General features: G+C 45.4%; 1 protein-coding gene across 4 annotated transcripts in view; it reads right to left on the reverse strand.

Annotated features, from left to right (window-relative positions):
- Positions 1-19,873, reverse strand: part of ESRRG (estrogen related receptor gamma) — a 283,470-nt gene that overhangs the window by 14,258 nt on the left and 249,339 nt on the right. For all 4 annotated transcript variants that reach the window (XM_069608574.1, XM_069608576.1, XM_069608573.1 and 1 more), the window contains one exon: positions 751-1,020. In XM_069608574.1, coding sequence (XP_069464675.1) covers positions 751-1,020 — 270 coding nt within the window. The remainder of the gene's footprint in view (positions 1-750; positions 1,021-19,873) is intronic.

Below are 19,873 nucleotides of genomic sequence, written 5' to 3' on the forward strand. Positions count from 1 at the left end.
GATCACTATCTTAGCTATTTCAATCCCCCCGTGGGAGAAAATTGCTTCTGCAATACCTGACTGCTGTGGCACACGAGGCCCCTTTTTGGTATGGATGTTGCATATTCTGCACATTAAAAAGCAGCCATGATCTGACTGGGAGCTCAGCTAAGGGGTGATATATGATATGTTATTTATAACGCACTTAATACCCAGAGGTTTCTAAGAGCGGACCCGGGGATCGAACCTATGTTGCTCCGTGTTGTTTTGCTTACTAGGCGAGCGCGTTGCCCTCGCGCTATCCTCCCGAGACAAGTGCATATGAATAGTGTGCACTGTTACCATATACACCTTGTAATGCCTTGCATTGCGGCCGCTGGGTAGCCCATGTCAGAGAACGCTCTGCAAGGAACATAGAGCAAATGGCGCCTCGTCGATTCTCCTCGCAGGAATTGATCCGCTCTATTCAGCAGATATTTTTAACATTGCAGATAAAGTGATTTATTGATAGCTATAGCTCTTTCCTTGAAAGAATATCAATCTAACGCAAAGTTCCCCATATATCATATGATTGTCAGTCATTCAGCCTACATATGTAACACATCACATGCAGTCGTGCATTTAAATTAAATACACTTGGTGCATTTACTAATTAAGTCACATTTCAATATTTCTAATAGGGAACAACATTCTGTCTGCCGTGCAGAGGTGGATTTGTGTCCTAGAATTGTAGCGACCGTATGTTAGTGACATCTTGAAACATGTTCCCACCTGAATTTGCAAGCGCAATAGCTTTGAGGGTGACAAACTCTTCCTTCTCCAGCTTCATGCTCTTGTACTTCTTCACCAGCTGCAGAATGGCGTTGTTGAGCTCGTGCAGGCCTGCCAGCTTGGACTGGTCTTCATCCATGATGTAGTCTTCGGCGTAGACGAGTTCATCTTCGAACGAGAGCGACCGGTAGACCACACCCAGGATCAGAATCTCCATCCAGGCACTCTGCAGCAGGCTCATCTGGTCGGCCAGAGACAGTGTGGAGAAACCTGCAGAGGTGGGCGAGGATATGACAGTCAGAACATCTGCGTGATGACCATACGATGTTTGCATGCAAATACAGTTGTGTCCTAATCATGCACTCTTTTGCAACGTGACGTGACATTTATTACATATTTTTACATCCTATCAAATAATTTAGTCATGCTGTCAATAACCGAACATGTAAATGACCACCTGCTGAGAAGGCAGCTGATTGAATTAACCACAGAGAAAAGCCCACTATACTTGTCATTTAGCTGGCTGTAAATCTGATTATCATAGAGTTGATATAGTGTTAACAAATGAGCTCTGCTTGTAAACACAACATGCAGAGTGTTTACAAGCAGAGAAAATTTGTTAACAACACAAGTGCCTGCATACACATGATTCGAAGCAAATTATACAAGTCATGATTTCTACAAATTTAATTCAGATATTGTTCCTTTGAAGGGAACCAGCAATAAACCCTCATTGATATAGTGCGGCAAGAGGTGTTTTTTCAGCCAAAAGGACTATGAAACTATGACATATTGAGCATAATTGGACTGTTTTTTCTGTGTGAACCAGAGACTCCACTTTTCCTTCGTGCTCCTTCTGATGACAAATCCACAATTATAGGCCTTGTGGTGTAATTCAAAATCGCATCCCCGGTGGCAAAGTCATCACAACAAAGTGGAGTAAAGCGGGATGAGTATGAGATGACGGGAGGAGTAATGAATTCAATCAATAGCAGAGAAGGAGTTTCTGCACCTCCTCTGCTTAGCACATCCTGGTGGGTGCAGCACAGGCGGCTGCTACTGCTTCTTGCATGTGCAGTAAAGGAAGTCTGTGGAGAAGCTCTGTGTCGGGGAGGAGTCTGGCTGGTGGTAGTGGGGAAGTCAGGAGTTAATATGCAATTGATTATATCATTGTTTGTCACCTTGTTTTCCCTCCCTTTCTTTTAATCAGAGTCCAGTTCCTTTGGCTGCCCTTTAAAGCAAATCGACAAACCTGAGGCCTCAGGTTGCAGGGAGTAAAATGTTCAATACACAATAGCACCCAGGAGGATGAGTAACCAATCAGGTTGCTTGAAACACAGGATTATTCTAAGGTATAACCCATTGATCAGAGAAAGCTGTTGGGAGCTCTGTCTCCAATCCACTGTTCACACTTCCCTTCAGTGCCAGAAAGTATAGCGTTAAACCAAATCATGTTTTGCTTAACTACAATTTCTTTTTAAAATAAGTAATTTCATGTTTTTCTTTTTTGTATTGATTCATGGGAAAAATATGTTTTGCCAATTAAAAAAGAATGGTGCCCTAGTGTTTTTGTAGAGCGCTAATGGCAACATACCTTTCGTGACAGGCTGCACCGAGTGGTGATTGCCCACTACACTCCTTATAAGACCACATTTCTTAGGCCTATTAACATGGGCAGTGATTGGTTCATGCCTCTGCGAAAGGCAATATTGCCTCATTATTACACAGAACGGAACCTTCAAATCGTGTAAGCCATCCAGGATCCAGGCCTTCCGGGCAATAGTCATGCTGCGAGCATGGATCCTGCTGTCACTCAGGATTCAATCGGATGCTCCTAGTGTGCCTCACTGCCCCCGGACCCCCACACCATCCTGCACTTTCCCGCCAGCATGACCCCAACACTCCTCTCCCTGAGGTACCTGCCTACTGCTCAATCTGCTGCTGCTGCCTTCATGCCCCACAACCTGCTCTCCCATCCTCGCCGACATCCCTCAAATCCATGCTCCATGAATGTGGCAGCCACCCCCACTTCCAGCCTCTTAGCATCTTGTATTGCCTGCACCTCTGGATGTAAAATGCTTAGTTGGAATATTGCGTATTGAAAACATCAGTTAAGACAGTGGAGCAGCAGACAGCATATCTACTAGTATTTACCATGGTCCCCATCATTCCACTGACTCTCCTCCTGCTCTTTTAATTAGAACATTAGGCATTTAATGGTGGAATATCCTTATAGCAGGACACTAAGGATGAGTTTTACTATGGTTATTATATGTCTGTTTACTCATAACAGACCCTTTCCAGCAGGACCGACCTTAGAGGCTGCAGCAACCCGGCAGCAAAACAAAATCTGGCGCTCTCCCCTTGTGCGCCCCAGGTAATGCGAGGGGTGTGGGGGATGGGAGTACCACATTTTTCAATAGGCGCAGCAGCACCCCATTGTTAATAAATGCACTCCGCTCCCGAGAGCGGGGCACACTTAATTTCAATATCACACCCGCTGTGCCTTCTCCCACCAGGCCAGCTCAGGGGAGACCATGAAAGACTGCTGAGCTGGCATGGCGGGGGCTAATGGTGCCCGGGCAGTCACCCGGGCGGTCGCCCGGGTGGCCCTGCCCTAAGGCTGGCCCTGCTCTCCATCTTACTGGGCCTCTAACTTGGATTAATCCCTTACAATCTGATCCCCTTGCCGTGTACTTCACCTTATCACTTTTAAAGCCCTCTGTTGCTTCCAAAAGCTGGATCTGTGTTCAATAAATACCATAATCTTAATAATTATCATAATCAAAGCAATAATAATAGAAACTGAGCTCACATGTGTAAAACCAACAGAAATTAGCAGTTTTTCAACATCTGTTTTATGTAAGCATCTAAGACACATTTAAATCTTGACACCTTGCAACCATTTATCTCCTAAAGGTACCCTCCTTCTAATGTAATGTTTGCTTGTTTTATTTATGAACGAATGTATTTAAAACTGTGCATTACACAATTTTGCTTAAATATTTGTGTAAGAACATTTTCTGCACAGCTTCCTCGTTTTCGTAAACATAGAAGAGGTGGTAAGACTTAGACACATGTTCACCTGTGACATTTGCCTTTCTTGCTTTTCTTTCCCCCTTTTTCCTGAGTCCTTTTTCATCAAGGATGCTTGGGGTGCAGCAGGGGCGTTGCTAGGGGGGGGCTAAGGAGGCTATAGCCCCTGATCTTTTGGTTGTAGCCCCGGATAGAATCTCAGGAGCTACAGCCAAAAGACTAGCTAGCCCCGAGTCCCGACAGTTCCAACATCAGCTTAGCCCCGGGTCTTTTCCAGACCTAGCAACTCCCCTGGGGTGCAGTCATTTCCGCAGTCTTACTTCAGGCTCCTGTTGACATCAACTGTTCATGTATTGCACTGAATGGCAAATATATCCCCAGCTGGGAGTCATTGGGAGGCCTGGGGAAGTGCAGGGGTGTACCAGTTGGCACCACTTATGCACAATGGAGCTTAATGAAACAATCAGAGTGGATTAGTCGCACCTTTCCTAGGGAGGGCTTAAGTCACTGATAAAGATTTCATGTAGCTGTCCGTGCAGCTGTTCCAGTGGTTCCGGCGCAGCCTGGCGGCCCCTCTGAACCCCACAGTGCAGTACCACCTCCGGTTTGAGAACAGTGCAACATTCATCCCAGTCATAGGACATCAACCCTGTGCGTGGGTAGGCATGCTCTTTCTGGGGTTCCATGTGTTAAAATCACGGCAAAGATGGCTGTGAACACAGAATATTGCAGCAAAAAGGCCATGGTTTTGCCGCTGAAATCCATGTAAAGGATCCGTGGGACACTCCCGCAACCCCTGGGCACATTATACCAGTTAAGGGGAGTGGAGGACACCCCCACAACCCCTGCTCCCATTAAATGGTGTAATGGGATACAACTTTAACAGGTCAAACCACAGCATTTTTGCTGCAATGTTTTGTACAGGGGACATTTTTGCCGCAATTTTATCACTGCATCCCCTTTCTGGTTCAATATGGAGCGACTGCTCATACAAAGCAGAGCCGTGTGTGCCTGTTGAGGCTTGTGTGAGCACACACGGTTGCCCACCCTGTCCCACCCTCGCCTCCAACTGAAGCCTTCAGACTTCCTGGTCGACAATGACACTAAGGATGGTTAACCTTTTGTGTCTGGAGAATAGGGCCTGTTTCTATTGCTATTTTAAAGCAGCGGTACTGCTCATCATGGCGTCCCATGATTCAAATGAACTTCCCTCTTTAATTAAATTAGCACACCTGATTAGATTGCATTTTAGTTCACGTGCTAATGAATATTGTGATTTAGTTTTCTTGCAATGCGCCTCCGCCTCTTATTTTAAATCAGTAAACCAACACATCTACACTTTTCTTCTCACCTACACACATGCACACCACGAACACATCGGGGTCATTTACTTTTTTTTGATTCGTGCAGCTTTTACGTATTGTGTGCGGTTGTTGAGGGGGTCGTAGGGGTGGGATGGGGACTCGGGGGAGGGGCTAGGGTCAATGCGCCAACCTAAAAGCAAACACATACAATTGACCCTGCTGAATGGGTCCAGTTTCCACGATGGTGGAAGCGAATGATCAGCCAGGTGAGTGATCCTATGTTTGCCAAGAGCTGTGGGGTTCAGTTTCTGACACACGAGGGACACCTGCAACAACATGGTAGCACTACCTGCAGAACTCACCAAGACACATTGAGCAGTTTACACGGGGCAAAGAAAGGCAAATGCTGCCACTTTAAAGGTCACTGGGCCTCATTACGAGTCGGGCGGTACAGAGTTAACGGCACCGGTAAAGGTGCTGGTGCCGTCAACCCCGTACCGCCCGATTCCGAGTTCCCCTTGCGGGACCCGCTCTGCACGTCTTGTCTCACCAGACGTGCAGAGCGGGTCCCGCGAGGGGAAGAGGGAGCAAACAACGGGCCATCTCGTAATGGCCCGTTGTTTGCTCCTTCTCCCATTCCCATTCAGCCCTATGGGGGCTGAAATGGGAATGGGGAAGGACCGTGTCCGGGTCCTCGGAGGAAGGAATTACCAGGCCTTCCGACCTCGGAATGGCCCGGTAAGTCCTCATTCCGAGGACCCGGACCCGGACGCGATTTCGGTGGCAGCCATGCCGCCAATAGCGACATGGCTACCGCCGAACTCATAATGAGGCCCACTGTCTTTTGTTTTCAATACTCTGGGCCTGATTTACAAAGTCTTTGGAAAGTCCCATTAAAAGCATTTTTTGTAAATCAGGTCCTACACGTCAAATGGAAACTTGATCAAACAAATTCCAAGCTTGTTCACCCATGCACCAGAGCCGAATGTGTCCCAGCCATATGAAGGCCATACTGCATAAGTCGGTAAGCATAACATCATATCTGAACCACGAACACATCTGTTAAGATACACTTTTCTGTATACAATCCGGATGACGGCTCTCATGAAACAGTTCCGCTAATGTGTGTGCTTGAAGGACTTTAATAGACAGGATTTAGCATGTGTTTTTAAATATATATATATATATATATATATATATATATATATACATGTGTATATATATATATATATATATATATATATACATATACATATATATATATATATATATATATATATATATATATATATATATATATATATATGTTCACATATATATATATATATATATATATATATATATATATATATATATATATATATATATATATATATATATATATATTTTAAGCTAATTACATTTTAAAACAGAAGGATAACCCTCATTGTCGAACATCATATTTGTAAGGAAACAAGACTTTCCAGATTCTAGGAATAAAGACTGGCTGGCTTACAGCAAGGCAGCAAACCGAATCTTGAATGTTAACACAGCCGGAAAATCCCCCATTGGAACCGAATTGCCTCCATCTGATTAAGCGGGATCAGAAGAAAGGATATGACGGAGTGGAAATCATTATTACCAGCCACTTAATCAGCCAGGTACTGCACGCATCAGGCCCGATTCTGCAGGGCGGAAGGTAAACCTGGGCCGCGTCCAATTAGCGTGTGCACATGCCCCGTGCCTGCTCAGGCAGCAGCTTCCCCGCCGCAGCAGATGGACGCAGACGCAGAACGTAGCTCGCGGCGCTGTCCTGTGACAGCCGCGCGTTCCCTCCCAGGCGCCGCCGCCGCTGTTAGTAAATAATTAGATTTACACGTTCTCCAATCTCCGCACATCTTCCTACCGAATAATTAAAAGCAGGATGATTAGTTTATTGAGTGGAAGGAGGTCTTTTTTATTTTTTTATTGAGGCCCGGCCGCGATTTTATCGGGCCAGCACTTTTTTTTTTACGGTTGTCACGAGGGTGCAGGCATCCAATTTTTCTTATCTGCCTGATTAATACAAATGCTGTTTCAGGACGCATTAATTAACAGATATACATCTACGGGCTCACGGAGGGATCAATACAGGGAAGAAAAGAGGCGTCAATGTGAATTTAGTGCTGATGATGGAGAAGGCACTCTATTGACATTTACGTGCATGGAAACTTTAAAGTGGCACTCCAGACCCCTTTGTCCCTGTAATTTACGAATTAACATTTTTCCCAGGCTTGAACAGTATGCCGCACACCTCTGCGAGGTTTAATTAAGCAGAGGGCAGTAAAAAAAATCTGTTTTCATTAAAATAAAACTTGCTCTAGGAGTCTGACTGCATGGGGGGGTTTTGTTTCTCTTTAGACGCTCTTACATTTCGGCATTTTTTGTTGGTTCCTTGAGGCAACGTTTTTACAGTTTTGAAATAATGTGTTGTTGTCAGATCTCATTAATCCATGCTTGGTTTCCCCAAATGTCTGGAGGGGAGGAGGGAGTGTGGATTGGGAGGACAGTGAAATGTCAGTCGCTTGTCCGGGGGTAATGACTGCGCCCTGTCTCTTCAGACAAAAGGCGTGTGTTTTATAGCGATTTGTATCTATGGTGGGTAGGTGGGGCGTTAAAATAAATAGCTACGCGATTTCACCACTGGAAACTGAACATGTATGCTCGGCCTCAGTCGAGAAGAGAAAACGTTCAATGGGTTTACTAGTGGCGTGGTTTCCTGTCCCAGTCCTAATCATCAGGGTTGGGTTGTGCAACATTTGGCTCATGAAATATTCTGGACTACCACAACAATCAGACCTAACCAGCAAAGTCAATGGTAATGGATCCTGCGAGATGTTGTCCAACACATCTGCAGGGATACAGGTTGCAGACCCCTGTGGTACTGAGTGCTAACGCTGGGCTCTATGTGAGAAAGTTCGAGAAATGCAGTTAATGAGAGTCTTATGCGAGACACATTGGTGCTGTCCTTGACAGCAACATCCCACACGACAATATATTTATTTATTGAATTTATTGAACTTTCGTATGGCGCCTATACACCAAAATGTGCTTCAAGGCACCATCTGACAAGAAGTTCAGAGGAGAAAATAATAGTAAAGGTCCTACTAGGCCTTGTGACATTTGAATCGTGTAGGTGCAGTAACAGGAAGTGCAGGGAGACGGGAAGAGAGAGATGTGCAGGGATCACATTGACTGCCTCCCCAGCCGGACCCAACATGCTGAAGATCTGAAAGCTCTACGCTCCGCTCAGCACTCAGCCCAAACGCTAATCTTCACTCTTGCACTTAGGTGTCTCAACTACAGCTCCCACTTCTTCTGGGCCTCTCCCTCCACATGATTTATTTATTTATTTAATTAATTTTTATTATATTTATTTATTTGCATTTTTAAAGCGCTCACACAGCCCGCGGGCATCCAGGCGCTTTTGCAGACATTTTTTTTTTTAGTTGCGTAATTGTTTTTTTGTTGTATTAGTTGCGTATTTATAACGCGCTTAAACACCCACATTCTTTCCCCGTTGACAAAATCCATAACTTTACCACAAGTACTCACTACGATCTTCTCAACATCCATGGACTAGGCTCCTTCACCACTCGCGTACTGCACTCCTGCAACACTCGGCCTTTACACTTGCTTTCCACCTTGTACATCCTCTTGTTTCAGATCCTTTGCCGTACCTGCCCTCGTCACTGGAACTCCTTTCATCAATTTGAAAACCATCACCAACCCCATTGCATTTAAATCTGCACTCAAACCCCATCTTCCGCGTCCCGAAAATAAACCCTCCCCCTGCAGCTTGAGCGCTCTCCCACCAAATCAACCCTCTCTGCTTCCCATGATTGTCTTAAAACACCTGCTCCCTAATACATGTTTTTAACTTTGCCTTCTCAACAACCATATTCTTATGGTCATTGAGCGCATTGAGGCCATGCAAATGGGGAAAGAGTACTATATAAATAACCCAATACAATACAATATCCCAAAGTAAGACACTGTAAGGAAAGATCACCCCATTTATTTTATTAAGCAGTTGCACGTCTTTCTGATTGGAGTTCAGTGTTTCAAATAAACACACAAACAAATCAAACAGCCTCAACTCCCTCAAAGACCCGTGCCGGATAACAAAAAAAAGTGAGCCTGTGCATATTTGCATATAAGGCCTCTACCCTTTGTTCATGAGCTATTCAGAATAAATCTGCTAGCGTGACCACTTGGTGCCAATCATTGGATGTGTGTACTATGACAGGTGGAGTCTCTGCTTGATTATTGCTGCTTCCTCTTGTTATTTTTCTTCTTTTGTATTCTTTACTGTCGCAGTCGAAGGGCAACTGTGTTGGGTTAGTAGTGGCAGAGCCAGCCACTGCCTTCTGAGGGCTTAAATTCTTCCAAATAGAGGAAATCGAGGGCAGAAGGCAGCACCACCCTGCCATGGCATGTCGCTCAGCCTTTGATGGGAAAGGGGTGCTACAGCAAGAGGCTGTTAAATTTCTCACCCGTGAGAGCAGAGTGTTTACATTTAAACAATCATTAACAGGCAACAGCAACAAATGCAGAGTGGCAGAAGCGAGTAGCCTGTCCTGCCATGTCAATGTACCCCTCAAAGATGACATAACTGGTCAGATCAGCTTTAAGATGGCTCCTACCTCCCACTGACCATAATCTCCTTGTGAAAATAAATATCCTGTGAAAGGGGGTGACTGGTGGATCTACTGGGCCCAAACAACGATTAATAGATAGCCACCCGGTCTCAGGAGTGGGCAGATGTCAACAGCACAATGAGTTATTCCACTTCTGCAACTGGTGAGATATTGATACAGGCTTCCATGCCATGTTAAGACCTGTAGTGAGCGCACATGACCTTGCAAGGTGCCATGTTTGGTTGGCAGCAGAAGTAACCTGCCAACACTGATCTATTCCATATGATAAAGTTGCCAATGAAAAGTCACCAGGTAGGCGACTTTTCTTACCTGACCACTAAAATTATTTCCAAAATACTGTAGGAGGGATATACGTATATATTATTACTGCCAATCCTAGAATATTTGGGGAAAGTGTTTGATTTTCTGGAGGGTGCATATTTCGGGAAATGTTGCCCCCTTGTAGCCATTTCTCCAGGAACATTATCATTGGATACCCACTGATCCCTGTGCTTCAATTTTTTTTCACAGTTCTTTTCAGGAGGCAAGGGGGCAGAGAGACTGCTTATGTATGTTGAGTGTTACCTAAACCAGAGTGCCCAAAGCAAATGCACGATTGAAAGTGGGCAGCCACTTGGAGGGGCATTGGGTATTAATTGATCACTCCTGACTCCACTTGTGACCGCCGTCTTCCTGCCTTTTGACATTTTGAGGCAGGCTCCACCCCGACTGGTTCGGAAGTTCTCTTGCAGCATGAGTGGACCCATCTTCGGGTGGGCACCTCAATATCCATGCAAGGCCAAGGATATGAATGGGAACTAGTCTTTGCAAGCTGTCCGTCCCATTCTGCTAAAGTAGAGTTTAGGGGAACAGAACTAGCCACTGTTTCTTTGTCACTGGTATCATGGCTTGGCTTGGTGGTGTTCCATGGACCATCTTCATGCCAGTTTAGATCGGACGTCTTGTATTGTTAATGCTTTTATCTTGTGCATTCAGCTGCCTCCTTGTTTAGTAATTCTCAAAATGGGGACCTGTGAATTAATCATGACCTAATTAGTTTGTTGGGTGTGTGAAATGCTGATTTCTTCAGCGCACTGCCCCATTTAACCTAAACTTTGCTGTGTTGGTGTTATGTTGAGTATTGTACTAATCTCATTTCCTCCTTTGCATCCACCTCCATGCCTACCCTGTGAGACCCAGCCTCTGCCAGCGCAAGCGTGTCACACAATCCAACATAGAAATCTAACGATTTGTTCTGGAGAATGTATGAAGAAATAGAGCTTAAGGTGGGAAATGTGTGAGAATTGGTAGATCCTGGAGGTATAAATCAATGATTGTGATTGCAAGTTAATCATACGACACACTCAGTGACGAACATAGCGGGTAGGTTTAGCTATGTCGTCAGTCGCATCAAGCATGGGGCATTGTTATCAAATCTGGCACAAGGTGCCAGTTTGCACACAGGCACATGGAAACAGTTTCAAGTAGCTCTTTGCACCGTGCTGTAATAATCGAGGGTCCACTTAATGTTGAAATGAGAACCCGAAGGTACGCCAAGCATTTTCCCCATCTGCAGCGGCAGCATTAGGTGGCACTCCATGAAAACACAAAAGTGGCCTCATCAGCCATGAAGGTTTGCCCTAATGTTCTCACCAGGGTGGGCACAGTCAAAGACTACACTCGGACTCCTGGGTCTGCTAATGGGTGTACATGAGGAGGTCGGATAAGAAGTACATCCTGTGTACAGGTCCCTTGGTACATTCTTATGTTTTACTTTGGTGATAAAACAGACCCTCTAAGAGGATATCCTCATCAGCATCGGAGGGAACATCTTCTTGCCAATGTTCAGGCTCAGACACAATTTTCCTCAAAACCAGGCTACTGCAACCTGGGGCTCTCCAGAAGTATTGGACTACAACTTCAATGATACCTCATCATTGACTATGCTGCCTAGGGCTGATGGGAATTGTAGTGCAAGTAATCTGCCGAGGCAAAAGTTGCAGACCCCTGTTCAATACAGAAAGGGATAGCTTTGGTATTTCCTAAATTAGTGGAAATATTAAAAACAGGCACCAATTCTTATTGGACTCCTGGTGCAATCTGTATTTTATGGACCAGGGTATGTGAACTTACTTTTTTCTGGTTTTCTTGCAATATGTGCACCACTTAGACATGATGCATCTCTGGAGATGTAGCAGCTACCCTGCGTCCTCGCCTCGCGGCGCTACTGTACACTCTGTTTCGACCCATGCCTTAGAGTTCACTCAGCACAGATGAGGCGTGAGTGAAATGCTCTGCCTGGATGTGTATCAAAAGAATGCCAATATATTTCCCACTCACAGGAATGATGGCTCGGCTCCTCTGACAGCTGCTTACAACTATTCACGTGGGAGGGGCAACATAGGTCAGAATTCCAGAATATTGCACTTCTGCACATATACAGATCAGGCATACGCTGCCTGTGCACTTTCAGAACTGGCAGCATTTGTGCAATGCTTCCACAAGAAGATATATTCATTTTTATATTTGGCTTACGGCATTAGCAATCAGTACAGTAATTAACATATCCCCAAAAAAGTTACATATAAACAATAAAACATTGATATTTCCAAACAGTACAAAACAAGTTAAGAACTTTACAAATGTCCATTTACAACTAGAGAGGCCTATCTCTTTTTTTTTTAGAAACACTACTTTAACAAATTCACACGTATTGAATACATTAATACCATCAAGCACTCTGCTGCATATCTTACATATCTCAATATAGCAGCATGGGTTCAATCAATGCCACACAAATAGCCTTAAATACACACACATTCCTCCATTAATGGCAAACATTGCAATTTCTTAATCGAGATAGACCGGATGTAAATGTTGCTTGATGTACATAAGTTTGGAAGCACTATATGCGTAGCAGTTGCGCAGAATCCTACAACACGTGAACTGAGGAGTAGAGAAAGGGGAGAAAAAAAATGGATACACGATACATGAAACAAAAATGGCTTCCGCCGCCATATTCTTTAACTACACAGGTCCGCTCTGATAAGTCTTGGAATCCTCCAATGTGGAGGGCCATGCCCTCGCTGCGCGCCGGCTTGCGCGGCCTTGCTTTTCTGTTTCTACATTAGACCTGGTTTTGACAGATGATGGTTTTGAACGCCACCTTTCCTGTTTGCCATTCTCTGATTGCACATTTGTCTCATGGCGAGGGACAGTTCTGTGCACACCGGCCTTTCATCTTGTTTCCTGGCTCAGAGCCGCTAAATGCATCTCCGGTATTTGCGGGCAGGATGACACTGTACCTTGACCGGCAGTTAAGCAGTGTGTTTATCTGCAATACAGCCTGCTCCGAATAAACCAGATGACAGTTCCGAATAACGTCACGTGGAAGGATTGAAACGCTGTGCCCGAGTCAGACTCAGACGTCCCTGAGGAAATCGCCTTGAAGGAAGCATGTTTTATGCCAGCCCTCCTGCCACCTTCCCCGAGAGGCACCGTGCTTGACAAGGAAGCCATGGCACTTGTCAAGCGCGGCTCTTTCTTCCTTGCCAGCCAAACGGGTGCAGTTTGCCGTTAACTTGCAAGAAAGGCTAAGCGTTGCTAAAGTGTGACAGGGAAAGAATCTATGATGGCTAGTCCTCAAAAGTATATTTTCATTTCTGAGGGCATAGGTGTTAATGAGCTGTAGACTTTGGAGTTTCATCCCAAAAACAACAGAAATTCTTATTTCACAGAATCACATATTCATCAGAATAGAAGTCAACCTTGTACAGGACTCCATGACATGCCATGCCAGGGCTAACATGATTTAGCAGAGGGTTAAACAGTCTTCCAGCCCTTTGGAAGTGCACAGCACTTAAACCATCTCTTCAATAGACAAACTTCTTCAGGGTGAGAAATGGTGTTGGTGGTCTCTGTACCGTTCCAGGCCTTCAACATTGCACAAAAGCTGGGTCTACTGTCCCTTATGATAACGGGCAAAACTGTGCTCAAAAATACTCCTGCCACAACAGATGCTGTGTCAGACTGGCAGGCACCTGCATGGAATGGTCTATGCATTTGCTGCAGCTGCTACTGTGGTGTTAGGCACGCGTTCCAAGGGCTGCAATGGGTAGTAACGGCCCGGCGACCCAAGTTAAAGGCCAGAGCGAAGCAAAGACTTTTGACGAGGATCACGGGCCATTACCACCCGTTCCAACCCTTGGGGCGGGTGGTTAACGCTATTAACACCCGTCCCATGGGCTGGCACAGGGCTAATTGAAGTATGTTTTTCCCGTGAACGGGTCATCTCGCGACGTCTCGTTCACGGAAAGAAAAGACTGTTCAAAGATGGCCTCTATGGAATGGGTAGGCTAGGCTCTGCACGGAGCCCCCCTTTCCATGGAGGCCATCAGGGGCGGTGCAGAAGAAGCAGCTGCGGTGGCAACACTTGCCGCCGCCGCAAAGAGGTAAGTGGGCAATCATTAAAAAGAAAAGTGAACAGAGGGTGGGGGAAGATGGTGGACGGGGAAACTGGCCATCAGGCGGCTTGGAACAGGGGCTGAGATTGACAGTTTCAGCCCATGTTCCTAGCCAGCTGATTGGCTGGCTCCCGAAAGCAGGGTGCTAATTACCCTTGCGCTCAACAAGTGCTGGGCAGGAAGGGCTTTTAACTAGGATTGCTAGAAATATTTTACCACACTGTCTAAGACAAGCACTACTTCTATGCAGAAAAACAAATATATACCTATTTATGGCTCTCCAGCCTCTGAATGCCTTTGCTGCCTTAAGCTCTAGCATGCAGAGAGATGGAGGCACGGCTGTCTATACAGAATTGTGAAAGGTGGTGCTGTGGCTTGCGATTAACGCAGCATGAACCATTCATCCTGGCGAGACACCAAAGAAGTGAATAGCCCACTGCACTTCTCATTAATCTGTGTGATGGGGTGGTGCAACTCTGAGTGCCAGAGCTCCAAATCCAGATGTAACACACGCAGGGGGCCATGGGCCTAATTTACGAAGGCATTTTGCTGTGGTGCAATCCCATTGAAAAACACTTTGTAACTCAAGCCTCGTGTCTCAACAAATGCACTCCATGCACTAAGCACCATGGGCCGTCCCATGACCCACATCCACTGTTCACCGCTCTACTAGAGAATTCATAAGGAATCACGGTCATTCCCTCAGATAACAGTCTTCCACCACTTTCAAGTTCTCCCCCCAACCTACTGCCCACTGCACAGTCCTTGCAAATGACCCCAACTTCACTGTACTTACATAGCAGGTTGCTGAACACTGTCACACACGCCCATCACATTAAACCGTACCCCCTGCTTAATCTAACCCTGGTGTGCTCTCAGTGAGGTGCCCCCTCCACCAGGTCCTCCCATCAGAAACATTTTGAAGTCAGCAACCTGGCACTTACAATAGTGGATTTTTGTGTGGGCCAACGAAAATCACATTTATTGAAGTGGCCCATCCAATTGCCCTATTTTTATGTTTATTCAGTGTTCTGCAAAACAGAAATATAGATTTCTAGTGGCATTCCACATGCTGACCACGGGGTCAATTTGAACGGATGCCACCCTGCTGCATGACGGTAAGTGCCATGTAACAGCTCGAGAAGGCCTGAGCTTTTACCATCACGCCTCTGCCTTCCCGCCTGTGCCGCGGCGGATCCCGTCGCTGGCATTACAATCAAACGCATTCACACTGAATGTGTTCATCGCAGTCCATTAGGAACAATGGGTTCCCGCTAAGCAAATATTCACTTGTCAAAAATATTTGAGAGACAGGATTCATTCAACTGCGCTAAGTATGGTAGGTGAGTTTTTCGGCATATGGGACTCTGACAACTGGTGAAAATGTTCCCGTCTCTTCAGAGTTGTGACCTTCCTGTCGAGCTGCCTGAGCAAGTGTTAATGTTCAGAAGGTGGAACGGTTCTCCCAGGCAAACAGGCCGGTGGAGACAGACCCTTTATTTGCAGCTTTAACACAAAGATGGCCTGATTTACAAAGCGTTTTTCAATGGGATTTCAACGGTGAAGCGAAAGAGGGTCACAAATGCCTCTGCCCTTCGGTTTAGAGTCCATCGGTGTACTGACGTGTACATTACAGAGAATTCTCTATGGTATTATAATGCAGTGAGCATCTGCCATCTTTATATCCTGCATAGCCTTGTGTCAGAAGAATGACATTCTGACCGACAACGGTCTCCCCATGCAGAGTGTGAAAGATGCTGGGAACCCTTTTCGCAACCTAACACTCCAGCTATTTGCACTCACAAACCCCCCCCTGAAATGACACTACGTTTGTTCTAATCTGGAATTGTGTGGCTGCTGCATGAAAAGGCAGAGTCAGGGAGTTTTGGGTGTATTTTATGAAATTATCAGTGGTGCTGCATCTAATTAAAGCTAATTGTACCTCGAAAATATAACTACTTCAGCGTGAAAAGAAACACTTTTAGGAAGTAGTTCCTCCTGCTCATGGAGATTACCTCCAGAAGGTGTATTTGTATTTGTATTTATTTATATTGCGCACCTAACCCCTAGAGGCGTAGCAAGGCGCAGAAGCAGCAAGAGGATTGTGTAGCTTGGTTACATACAATGAATGAGGTCCAGCCGTGGTTACAGTGCTGGGCGCGTCTTCTGGTCAAAGTTTCCCTCCATGACCAGTGTGGTACTGGTGTCCAACTCTGCACCCAAGGAGAGGGACTTTCGATATCACATCCGTATCGCGGATCAAAAGCAATGAAGATCTGGGACCAGTTCTAGTCTTCTTGTACTAGAGATCAGTGTAGGGCCATTCTAGGCCCCTAAGAGGGACACCTCCTGGTGACAGAGCATCCATGCTCCTATTGCATCCCACTATTGCTGGTATTGGGTGATGGCACTGATATGGTTTGGTCTTTTCTTCCAGAGTTTTGTCATCCTGAATGCATGCCAAATGTTGGTAAGTCCCACACTGGAAGGAACACATGTGTTAGGCCTTTCTGTAGCCAAAAAGACTGGTTTCTGTTAAGATTGTGATATTGTGCTGAACTTCTGTTTAGGACGCCTCAATCAAAGCCTCTAGTCCTGAGTGGAAATTGATAGGCTTAACAACGCCATGTCTAACTTATACCTGCGATCGGAACTTGATAAGCAAATGATGACCGGTGGCTGTAGGGTGATGGAACATGGCAAAGAGTGACCATCAAGGCAAACAAACCTTAAACCCCAGCTCTGCAGACAAAAAACCTAGCAGCGGCCTGCGATCTGAAGAGTCGATGACTTTATCTGGCAAAAGAGTTATTTAATATCCTTGAGTTATGCCATGATATCAGGCAGGTTAACGATCTGTTACATTTCGATAAAAGAGGAGCCAACCGGTGCCATAAACAGCCATCCCTCCCACATCCATAACAGTGTTTCATTAGCTAAACAGCACATACATTATGTACACAGTTGGCTGCTTCTGAGCATGAGTTGTTCGGTTTCCCTCACTCCCCCAACGCACCCGCCACAACGTAATCCAAATATTGGAACGGGCATACGTAGCGATAGCAGCGGAAACCAGCGGTTTTGGTTTTATCCCCCATCCCATAAGACGCTAGCCATCCCTTGTGTGGGGACTGACAATAACCCTAGGGGCGACCTTCGGAGGCAGATGAGAGCCCTAAGCCATTCACAAGCCCACCCCACCCAACCCCCCAAAAAAGGCTGCCTTATTCTAATACACCTAATTAGCCATTGGCAGACTCTTAATTGCATACATTAGGATGATTCCATAGTGGAGATTAATTCTAAATATACCCAAGCAGCTGGTTAAGATGCCATGGATTACGGTGCGGACTGTAGTTTTCCACTTAATTAGATATCAAAATTAAGCAGCAACAAGCATTTTGACATAACGGGGATCACGCCGCCGCTTAGCATCCCTGAGCTGCACTAAAGTGACCGCCAAAGAGAGCTGCACAGATGGAGCGATATTAAATGCCGCACTGGAAAGTCATTTCAAATAATAAAATATCAATATTTACATTTTAATTACCCCTTCTGAGAGTGGCTCTGTCACTTCCACTGTTGCCGACGCAGCAAGGGGCAGGGAGATGGCATTGCGGCTCGGGCCTGCAATGGCTATTGTGTTCCCATTAAAGAATGACAAGTGTTTTAGAGGCAGTGACACCCAGTGTGAGAACGAGAGTGACAGGCGATCAGAAAATTCCTATTAGGAGAGCAAATGCCTCGGCAGGAGAACTGAGTGGGGAGACGGAGTGAGTGGGGCGCGGGGGGCCAAGCATACTCCTTCGCCAGGCCAAGAGCCATGCCTGCTGCGTCGTCTCCCAGCCCCTCCTACCCACTCCCCAACCCCCGCCCCGCTCCATCAGAATGTTGATGAGAGGAGCCCAGGGGAAGATTTAGCATGCCATAAAATATTTAAAAATCGTAATATATTATGCAATGAGTGTCAATTTGAAAACAATAACACTTGACATCAACAAATGCGGCAGGCTTTTTATAGATATCAGAAGGAGCACCAAAGAACCATGAGCGCAAAATCAACTATGCTCCTAAAAGAACCTTAGACAGGAGCACACGCAACACCAGCGGAAATACAAGTGCTTTTCAAGAAGTCAAAGATGGTGTTCGAACAGCAAAGCGACAGCGCTCAAGTGGCCTGGTTTGGAAAGCTGCTCTCTTGTGTGTTTTCTTTGTGTGCAAACTTTCTGTCCAATAGCCAGTAGAAAACGAAAACAGTGCATTCACTGTACAGTGTAAACAACTTTTAATCTCAGTTGGAAGAGTGCACTAAGGGCCTGATTTAAAGAAGCGTTTTTCAATGGGAAAATCAGACCGGAAATTCTGTTTTTTGAACATTTGAAAGATTTCTTTGTGTTAATGTTAGTTATAATGTGCACGATGAGCGTATTGCACCCCGCTGTCGTTCAAAATTTCACACAGACTGCTCCACGAAATTAGATAGCAACACTGGAAAGGAGGCAATCCGCACTGTCCAGCCTAGATCGGCACACAGAGCGTCAATGCACACGTTATGCATGCAAGGAACTTGCTCATTCAACAAGGCGCATATGCAGCCGGGGACGGGTGTCTATTACCAAACCAAACCACTGCAGAGACTGACAGGAATTAGGTGTGTAGTCTTCAAAGGCCACTGATGGGACCATCCTGAAATATGACCTAATGGGCTGTATGACATGTTGTTTGTCTGGCCAGAGATTGTGCAGCCTTATTATGAGGAGTGTGCAAAGTAACGGAATAAATAATTTATTTTTTATATTAACTTGTGTGCCATTTAATAGATCCATTTAAATACTATTTACATTAGCCAGGTTTCAGCAAGGGCCAGGCCTCATAATTTGAAGTGGCTCATTTAAGGGACCCCCCTCCCCGCACCCACCCCCCTTTGTGTGTTAGTTGTTCTGCTCATTTGTCCCCTGGATGCTTTTGAGTTTCTCCCTTTTGTTATATACTAATGGGCTGTATGACATGTTGTTTGTCTGGCAAGAGAGTGTGCAGGTTGTTGTGGAGATAGCACACATGCAAAGGAGGAAGGGTAATGTAACGCCTTATTATAAGGAGTGTGCAACGTTGTGGGAGGCTGCTTCTGCATACTGCGCGCAAAATTGCATGTTTGTTTCTCTAGTGATATACATGCAGATCTATGCGATTACTTTGAAAATACAATTTCGTGAGCCCAAAATAATGATTCTGTTTTTGTTTTTTACCCCTTTTTACCACAAATATATGGGGGCAGACCCCAGCAGCCCCTCCCAATACACGTCCAATGTTTGTATTAACTAAACTCCCACCCCCACATATATATGTATGGTAACATGTCGCTCTCGACATTGTGTATTTTGGGCTTTGACGTTTTTGCATCCTTTATTTCCATATGATCCCATATATAAAACCCGAAAATTGGGGCTTGTTAGAATTTAACTTTGAGGTTTTCTATTAGTGGGACAGCTGGAGAAGATTAAACAAGCAGTGAATGGTTTCCACCTCAAATAGCTTTAATCAATAGATGGCAACTCTTTTTTGCCAGGCACAAGAGAGTAACTGCTGAAATGATATCCTGCAAGTCATTAACAATTACTACCAGGTCAAAGGGATGATAGAGACAAGCAGGACATGCAGTTCT

This window comes from Ambystoma mexicanum, chromosome 4q (genome assembly GCF_040938575.1).
Source record: "Ambystoma mexicanum isolate Mex_15411 chromosome 4q, UKY_AmexF1_1, whole genome shotgun sequence".
NCBI lineage: Eukaryota > Metazoa > Chordata > Amphibia > Caudata > Ambystomatidae > Ambystoma > Ambystoma mexicanum.